The sequence below is a fragment of the Arachis duranensis genome, chromosome 5 (genome assembly GCF_000817695.3).
Source record: "Arachis duranensis cultivar V14167 chromosome 5, aradu.V14167.gnm2.J7QH, whole genome shotgun sequence".
Classification (NCBI taxonomy): domain Eukaryota; kingdom Viridiplantae; phylum Streptophyta; class Magnoliopsida; order Fabales; family Fabaceae; genus Arachis; species Arachis duranensis.
This window is the reverse complement of record NC_029776.3, coordinates 34043670-34053699: the sequence shown is the minus strand read 5'-3', so window position 1 is coordinate 34053699 and position 10030 is coordinate 34043670. Positions and strand designations below refer to the sequence as shown.

The 10030-nt window shown below is 36.6% G+C and overlaps 2 protein-coding genes across 2 annotated transcripts; both read left to right on the top strand.

Moving 5' to 3' along the window:
* Positions 1-247: 247 nt before the first annotated feature.
* On the top strand, positions 248-2184 carry LOC107490764 (uncharacterized protein At1g27050). Its single transcript, XM_016111568.3, has 2 exons — positions 248-629; positions 1348-2184. The coding sequence occupies exons 1-2, from the start codon at positions 294-296 to the stop codon at positions 1591-1593; spliced, it is 582 nt and encodes a 193-aa protein (XP_015967054.1). The 5' UTR covers positions 248-293; the 3' UTR covers positions 1594-2184.
* A 452-nt stretch (positions 2185-2636) lies between these two features.
* Positions 2637-7023, top strand: LOC110281604 (uncharacterized). Its single transcript, XM_021143981.1, has 4 exons — positions 2637-2984; positions 3090-3773; positions 5480-5609; positions 6662-7023. The coding sequence occupies exons 1-4, from the start codon at positions 2637-2639 to the stop codon at positions 7021-7023; spliced, it is 1524 nt and encodes a 507-aa protein (XP_020999640.1).
* Positions 7024-10030: the final 3007 nt, after the last annotated feature.

Sequence of the window (10030 nt, the reverse complement as noted above, 5' to 3'; positions counted from 1 at the left end):
TTATAACTGTATTTAATGAAAATATTTTTATAAATGTGTTTAATAAAATTAACTTTTTTTATAACTGTATCTAATAAAAATATCTTTATATATGTATTTTTTAGATGTATCTCTTTATATATGTATTTAAAATATAATAATTAATTATTATTAACAATAAATTATCATATAGTATATTAATACCTATAATTTTTTATTTTTTTATTGTTCAGTTTGGTACTTTACATAATAACACTGCGTTGCGTTTCTAAGTTCTAACTACCCGCGTTTGGCGCTGCATTCTTCTTTCAATAATGAGTCGCAAGAGAGAGAAACCCTCTTACACTTCTTCCCGCCACGCCCCCTACCCGAAGCGCCGCCGCCCACCGCCGGAGACCGTGCTTCAGGAGCCGGAGGACCGACCATCCTCGAGGCCTGCGCCCCCGTCCGCGGTGGTCATTATGGGCCTTCCCAACGACTGCTCCGTCCTTGACCTCAAGTCCCGCTTCGAGATCTACGGCCCCATTGCTCGCATTCGCATCGACGGCGACGCGGTCGGATATGTCACCTACCGGACCAAGGACTCCGCCGACGCCGCTATCGCCGCCGGCGCCGACCCGTCCTTTGGAATTACTCTTCACTCCAAAAAGGTCCCCTTTTTTTCGCCTTTTGTTTTCTATCTTCGAAATTTAGGGTTTAGTGTTTTCGGATCTTACAATTTTGAAGTTTCCATGTTGTGGAGGAGTTGTTTCCAGCTTAATTGAGAAAGTATAACATGATTGTGTCCGGAATCGTGATATATTTGAGAAATTTCCAGATTAATTGTTCGAGAGTTGGTGAAAGTTTGAAACGTTGAAGTTCCAATGTGAAGTTGAGCTCTTCTTAAGTGTGCAAGAGTGGTTTTATCCGTTAAAATTGAACAAAATTGAAGTGAACTAGTTTGAAATTTTGAATCTTGAAGCTGAAAACTGAAAACTAAAACTGAAATCTCTATGTTGTACCATTATGGTTTCTTTGTTAAAAATTGGATGGTTTTCACCTAAGTGTTTGGAATTTTGATGAAACAATCTTGAAAGGTTGGACCTTTGATGAAAGTTGTGCAAGAGTGATTAGTTCTTTCCGTTGAGATAGTAGCAGAATTTCAGCTTAATTGTTTGGGATTTGACTCACTTTAAAACTGAACAGTTTCATTTAATTTGTTTAATGTGTAATTTGGGGAATGGTTTAATTGCATTGTTAATAATGTTGGAGAAATTAGTGCATGCTCGCTTTGTGTTCCATGATCAAGCACAACCACTCATTCTTGATTTATACATTTAACTTCTGAACATTATAATAGCAAATGAATTACTATGAATTTGAAAACAGGTTCAGGTGTTGTGGGCAACTGACCCTCTAGCCATGTGGAGGGAAGGAATTGGTAATAACAACAAGGACAAAGGATCAATGTCGAAGCTTGTGCGTGCTGAGGTACCTTTGAGAAGACATGGAAGGGGTAATAGACTTGCTTCAGCTATAGGCAATACCAGAACCAGTGTCGATAACGCAGGTAGCTCGGTTCTTGAAGTACCTTTCAAGGGAAGAGAAATTGTTGCTTATGATGATATCCTCTGATCAGTGAAAATCATCATAATCAAAAGGATTATCTTTGTTTCTGTAATATCGGTCTCAGTTTTAGGGTTAGGTATTTATAATGTTTCTGTTTAGGAAGAAGTTGCTCAATTATGAGCTACTAAGGTGTAACTTTGTGCAAGCTATTTATGGAATTCTAGTTTTCGACAATCATGGATTTAATGGGGTAAATATTGATTACTATGTAGCATCTTTTTCAGTTATTTAGAATGCAAATGTGTAAATTCATGATTCTTTTCATATGAACCTTGTTGAGTTTCATGATGTTACACTGCTGCTTACTCTAATTTAATTGTTGGAGTGCTTTTATAGTGAAGGAGGGGAATATTTGTAACTTTTCTTGTAAGCAATGGACCCAATTCAATGATTCAATTTGTGCATGGAATTAAAGTTTCTCCTCTGCTAGGATCATTCAGCATTCGGCTTTACTCGGGGGAACTTTACAACATGGTTTAATTGTTACATTAGGCAATAAATTGTATAGTTAGTGTAGTCCATTGTAAAATTATGCTACACCTTCTCCATTTGACTTATGTATTTGTTTCGTTGGCAAAGAGATATTTCATTTTTAAATTCGATATATTACCTTTTTTTTTGTTATTCTTTTAAACTATTCTCTATCCTTATTATTTGGGCAAAAAACCATTATAAGCCAATGCTATGTAGAATTAACGTATATAAGCCAAACAGAAAATGGTTTCAGTAATGTGCCAGGTCATATATTAATATAATTCGAACCAATATGGTTTGAACTGCATGTGGTAGTAATTCGAACCGGATCAGTTCGAATTACAAGTTGGTTGTTGTTAATAAATCGAACCAAGTTGGTTCGAACCATGAATGCACGTAATTTGAACCTACCTGGTTCGAATTATAGAGAGAGCTTCCGGCCTTAGTAATTCGAACCAGGCTGGTTCAAATTAGACAAACCATAATTTGAACCAGGCCGGTTCGAATTAGTGGGAGAGAGAGCTATATATATATAACCGGTCTAAACGTGAGTTGGTCTCATTAGAGTGAGTAAGATGGCTAGTGAGGAGAGTTTTGTTATTTTGGTTCACCACAGAGGATCCATTAAGAGGAAAACTCGTTCCGGAGTGAAGTTCACAGATAAAGATCCTCTCTGTATTGTTGTTACTCCTAGGACGAGTTATGATGACCTTGTTAGATTTGTACTGATGAAGCTCGGGCTGGAAGATTCGAAGAGGGTTAAGAAGTTTTTCTATCGCATTCCAATCACGGTGCTCCAGGATACCGTGAAGTATGATTGTTTCACGATTAGTAGTGATGAGGACTTGCAAGTAATGTTTCTTTGTCGGCGGCAGTTTCCGGAGGTCAGGACCCTAGAGTTGTTGGCAAAGCTGGTTGATGTGGTATCCAGCTCAGGGGGTTCGAACCGGAATACCACCACTTTAGCCACGCCAGCCGGTTCTAGTTCCCGGCCTGCTGTTGCTTCTTCCTCCGTCCCTGTTTACTAGCCAGTGGTCCAAGCTGTCGCCTCCCCTTCTTTTGCTGTTGGTCTCAATGGCAGCGTAGGTGACGACGTAGGTTCAAGGGAAAATCTGCCGGATGATTTACTCGGCGTTGCACCGCTTGGCGTTGGAGATGGAGTGTTGGGTGATGCAGATGAGGATGACGTCGAGCCGGATATGATTGACGATGACAGCGGCGATGATATTGGAGCGAGTGAGCCTGCATTGGCGGTAGGTGGTTCTAGCACTGGCACACAGCAGTATCCACCACATTTTTCCTCCTTGGACTTGGATGCCATGAGGCAGGACGGGGTTTCTGGGCACTCTGTTGGATTCAGAGCTAGAGATGCGGAAGGGACTGCTGGTCTGTCAGAGTTCCAGGTTGGTCAGCAATTTCAGGATAAAGATGAGGCCCTTTTAAGTGTGAAGACTTACAGCATCCGGCGAGGGGTACAATACAAGGTAGTGGAGTCTGATTATCGCAGGTATATGGGCAAGTGTTCAGAGTTTGGGAATGGGTGCACATGGTTGATTCGACTGAGTCTCCGGCAGCGCAAGGGCATTTGGGAGGTCAAACGGTACAATGGACCTCACACCTGTCTTGCCACCTCCATCTCTAGTGACCACAGGAGTTTGGATTATCATGTGATATCGGCGTTCATTATGCCAATGGTTAGGGCTGATGCATCCGTAAGCATAAAGGTGCTCCTGAACGCCACGTCAGCACACTTTGGGTTTAGGCCGACTTACAGGAGAACCACATGCTAAACAACTACCATAGATCACGCAACTAAACAACTACAATAAAACAGCTTAACTAGAACCGCTAACATAAAACAGCATAAGTAAAACCATTAACATAAAACAGCATAAGTGAAACCATTAACATAAAACAACTAACACAAAACAACTAACACAAACCACTAACATAAAACAGCTAACATAAACCACCAACATAAAACAGCTAACATAAAACAACTAACACAAAACAAGTAACACAAAACAACTAACACAAACCACTAACATAAAACAGCTAACATAAACCACCAACTTAAAAACAGCTAACATTAAACAACTAACACAAAACAACTAACACAAACCAGCAACATCACATAAAATAGCTAACATAAACCACCAACTTAAAAACAGCTAACATTAAACAACTAACACAAAACAACTAACACAAACCACTAACATAAAACAGCTAACATAAACCACCAACTTAAAAATACCAACTTAAAAACAGCTAACATAAAACAACTAACACAAACCACTAACATAAAACAACTAACATTAAACCACCAACTAAACCTCCAACTAAACCATAACATAAAACAACTAACATTAAACCACCAACTAAACCTCCAACTAAACCACCAACATAAAACAACCAACATAAAGAACCACCATAAACCGCTACCATAAACCACTAATAGAAACCACATACATAAACCACCAACTAAAGCACCGTCTAACATGAACCGCCACCAAAATCACATGCAAAACCACTAACTCACAAATACCACTACCACGAAGTTATATCTGTACTAACCTCCTCGTTAATGACCCCGGCTATATGAGTGACTCCGTCCAACCGATATAACCATGCCGGATTGTCCCCCATTCAGCAGAGTATTCCATTCAGGTCTTCCTCGGAGAGAATCTGGGTCGTTTTCTCTGGGATTTGGTGGGGTAGGGGAAGGGAAGAATGGTTCGAATGAGGTTGATTCGAACCCCTTATATAGTCGATTCAAGAGTAATTCGAACTAGGTTGGTTCGAATTACCTCTCCTTAAATCGAACAGGGTTGGTTCGAATTACATGCAACGCATTCCAAGGTGTAGTTCGAACTAGCTTGGTTCGAATTATGTGCATTATGAGTTCGAACCACCTTGGTTCGAATTATGCTCAAGCAATTCTGTCCCTATTTCGAACTAAATTGGTTCGATTTATTGGGTTATGTAGTTCGAACCACCCTGGTTCGAATTATATATAAATATCCCTTGGCTTATTGCTGAAACGATTTTCGTTTTGGCTTACTTACGTAGCTTGGTTCTGGTGCTGGCTTATTATAGTATTTTGCCCTTATTATTTTGTTTTTTTTTTATGGTAATAGAAGAAATCTTTAATTATAAAGATAATTTAGAAATAACAGAATGACATTATCCATTATGGCCACAGATTTGTTACTCCCACTTCTATATGGGAGTAATATTAATCAACAAAAAAATATTTACAAATTGAATCTTTTTTTTTTGAAAAAAATTAATAATTAAAAATTTGTCTCTATTTTTTATGCCTTTTCCGTTTTCTTTTAATCACAATTTTAGAGATAAAACAGTTGTTTCTGTTAAAATTTTTTTCATTAATATTCCTGTTTTTGTTCCATCCTCATAGGCCATAGCTATTATTGCTACGACTGCTACCTACACTCAATACCGTCATCACTTCATCTACTTTCGTTGCATCACACTTTTGGGTTTCTCTGTGTTGTTGTACTTTATATCTGATCCTGCGAATTATGCAGGTTCTATTTTACTTTATTTTATTTTATTAATTTTTTCATAGAAATTTTTGTGAATTTGGATGAAGTTTAATTTCAATTTGTGCTTGATATATATTAGAGGAAACTTTGTTTCAATAATCAGAAACCAAACTATATAAATCTAGTTATGTCAATATAATGTTGGAAGATAACATCTCTCTTTTAATTAAAAAAATGAAGAATATTTGTGTTTACTATGAATTTCAGGCACTAGTACAACAAGAAAATGACCACCATTTTTATCAAGCGCCAAAGCATAAAAGATAAACTTTAGAAATACAATGTTATGCTTGAAAGATGCAACATTATTCTGTTCGTCGGTCCCTTCTGGATCCTCTCCACTTGCTAACAAAAATTGACACTGTCCAAATCATATATACTTTATCTTATTGATTGATAATTCTAAATGTAAACCAGTTGAAGCCATATATAGAAACAATAGAGTACATAAGTGATAGTAGATTAGTAGCTTATAACAAACTGCGCTACCTTAGCTAAAATATATGAGAATTGCTTAACCAACTGTGTTATTACTCTATACATCTCTTCTCAAACATAGTCTTAGCTACCTTAGCTAAAATATATGAGAATTGTTTAACCAACTGGGTTATTACTCTATACATCTCTTCTCAAACATAGTCTTAGATATATCTTTTTGCTAATTAAAATTGATTTTTGCTTTGGCTTTGAAACTCTAATCTCAAAAGTTGGTGTTGAGAGTGATTTTGTTAGGATATCAACCACTCAATATAAAATCCAGAACTTTTAGAAAACTTTTAGAAAATCTCATTATAAGTGAATTTTAATTTATTTATTTATTAAAAATTTTAATTTTAATAAAATTTGTTTTCAATTACTCTATTACCCCCCTAATTTTATAAAAATTACTTAAATTAGTCCTAACTCAACAATCACACACACTCACCTCCCCAAACCCTAGTCACCCCCAAACCTAAACGAAACAAAGAAAGAAAGAAAGGGAAAAGAGGAAATGGGGAGAGCAGAGGGGAAGGGAGATCGTTAAGGGAAAATAGAAGAGGGAGCTGGCGCGGTGGGTGTCACTGCCACCGTCGCCGCCGCTGTTGACAGGAAAAGAGAGGGAGATCTGAGAGAGCTGAATAGGAAGAGAGGGAAGGAGACCTCGCCGCCGCGCCTAGCCCGCTGCGTGCCCTATCGCATCACCTCCCAGCCGCGTCCAACCCACCACCCGTCGACGTCATCGTGTGTTTCCGTTGAAGGAGGAGGAGCGCGAACCAGAGCCATGAAAAGGAGAAGCAGGGGGCGCGCAGTGGAGGAGAAGCCACCACTGCCGTCGCGTCTTGCTGCCGCTGCCACTGCTGAGGTCACCGTCTTCGCCATTGAGGCTGAAGAGAGAGAGAAGCGGACAGGAGATTGACGCGTGTGAGAGGAGGCGAGCCAACGCTGTCATCGTCGCATGTGGAGTCGCCGCCGTGCACAGCCGTCGTCGCGTGCTCCATCGCTGTTGCTGGAAGTGGGTGGCCGCGCCTCTGGCACCGGAGAACACCACTGCCGCCGTTGAGATCCACTACCGGTCGCCATTGCCGCTTAGGGTGGATGCCGCCAAATCGGTTTAGATACCGATGCTGTCTCACTTTTCTTATTACACTATTTTTGTTCCAAAAATCTTGCGATAGTATTCTGTTACGAGTATTAAAGCATTTGTGATATTAGTGCTTGTTTGGGCGCCTGATAAAAAAAATCTTTTTTAGTAAAATTTTTATTTTTATTTTTTGGTGTGTTTGGCAAATTTTTAGTAGTAAAAATAAAAGTACTAGAAAAATAAAATAAAAACATCTTTTTTGAGAAACTGTAATTTACATATGTTTTTAAAAGATCTTTTTTCTTAAAAAAAAGGTTTTTCATGTAATAAATAAATACTTTTATATTGTTATACTCAACCATAATTGATAAATAAAAAGTTCTTTTTATATGAGATATCTAAACATAAAATCACTTTTACTTTTACATAAGATCTTTTTAAAAAAAATAACTCGAATAAAAGATTTTTTTTAAAGCTCAGCCAAACAAGCCCTTAATGTTTTAGGAGTTTGGAACTTGGAAAAGGATGATGGACTTATTGAACGTGTACTAGGCATTATATCTTTGGAACGATAGTGTGCAGGGCACTATATCCCTGGGTTGGATTATGATGGATAATCTCTTCTGCTACAAGAGTATGCCAGACACTATATCCTTGAAGCATGCAAGTGTGTCAGGCATTATATCCTTGGAACGATACAAACGACTGACAGGTGCTATATTCTCGAACGTGGCAGAAAAGCAACATCCGAAAGGATGTATCGGTTTGGCATTTATGGACTGACAAGTGATATCACGAGCTAATAGGATAGACATTCATCATATGCATCTATGTGACATTGTTTGGATCTGCAACCTGTAATTGGTTTGTCTATGTGAATAATTATGTTTAACTGCTAATTGCTATACTTGATGTAATTGATTTGTTTGTGTTTGAATCTCTTTACTTGTGTTTGTAACTGAAATTGGTTGAATTGTGGTGATTTAGATGTTGATTGAGTTGTTTGGGCCTGATGCCGTGATTGATTATGTGATGGCTCGGAGGCCGTGATTGATTATGTGATGGGCCAGAGGCTGTGATTGGTTTGAGTTTTTGGTTTAGTAAAGTATGAATGATCAAACTGGTTCAGTATAGACTTAATGAACATATACTCGGAACAGCTTGGTCATTCATACTGTCTAGAAAAAACTTTTAATATTTGATACAAAAGGTTTTGGGTTTTGAAGAATAAACAGATTTCTCTTTTAAAAAGGTTTACAGATTTATGAATGTAAATCTTTGGTTTTTGAAACGATACATAAGGCGAACAATGGTCATTGTATTCTGAAAACAGTTTTATTTTATATATCTTATTATAACAATTCTCTAACCCTATAGTGAGAACCAGCGAGGACGATGTTCTCACTCCGCTACAGGTGTTTCCTTTTCAGGATACAGATGAACGAGTCTCAAAGAGTTTATTTTCTTTTCCATTTATATGATGTATTGTTTTATTTTAGATTTTATATTTTTTCTCGCCTTTATCTTTACACATATTGTAAGAGGGATAGGATTTGTATTATGTAATGCTTATAAGTCAATATTATATATATATTCTTTGTAGGTGTTATATGTGGTTTGTAAGTACGTATTTATGTTTTCAACTAAAAGTCTTTTAGAAGGTTATACGGTTTTAAGTTTTAGCCAGACTCCTATCTCAGTATTAAATATATTTAGAGTCGTCGTACTATCCAAGCTATTAGAGTGGCACAGCCGAAAGCGTGACATTCTGATAGTGAAGATGTTACACTCAAGGGAGTGGAGTTAAGTGCACTGATTTTTTTTTCTATATCATAAAATGAAGATCAAGCACAAAGCGCTTGGTTTATTGTAGTGAAAGGATTTGCAACTAAAAACACTAAGCTTAAAATGCTTAATGCTTGTTTGGGCACTATTAAATCGATAAAAAAAGATATTTTTTCAATAAAAATGATCTTTTTTTTAGTGTGCTTGGTAAATTTCTAATAGTAAAAGTAAAAGTATTAAAAAAATCTTTTTTGATAAGCTACCATTTACATCTTTTTTTTAAAGATTTTTTTCTAAAAAAAAGCTGTTTTTCACATAATAAATGAACAAAAAAGTATTTTTTATCTTATTTTACTTAAATATAATTGATAGATAAAAAGATCTTTTTACATGAGATATCCAAAGATAAAATTAGTTTTACTTTTGTAAAAAATCTTTTAAAAAAATATTATTAAAAAAAAATCTTTTTCAAGAATGGCACCCAAACGAGCCCTTAACTTTACTATAGAAGAATTAATGAGCCTGTTGATTTTCAATTGCTACCCCATTATCATTTTCTTCCAACATAATTGTGTCAGGTTTTTAACTTTGTATACTTTGTAAGTTTTAAGTCCCCAATGCTTAATTAAGCAATTACCTTTTTTAATTTATCTATATTTCTTTGTCCACTTGATTTTGGTCTTATCCAATTTAAGGTGTATATGCTGTTTGTTGACAATATCCAACAAAACATTGACATTCTATGACAACTGACGTGTTTTGAAGGCTCCATAGATATTTTGAAGAATTATGAAAGTCATGGTAAAGTATCTTTATTTTTTACTTCTTAGTTTTGTTATTTTAGTCCTTGGGACATCAAAGCTTACTCGGCATTATGCTGTAGATTTGGGAATTAAAATGGCTGGATCAGGTACTTATCACCAAAAATGGCATGCAATAAATACAATTAATGGTCGAAACAGTAAAATGTGCCATTCTATAAACTTGGAGGACATGGTAATTCGAAAGGAAAAATGGTTGATTTGTAATGTTAGTTTAGAGTATTATGATTTTTGCA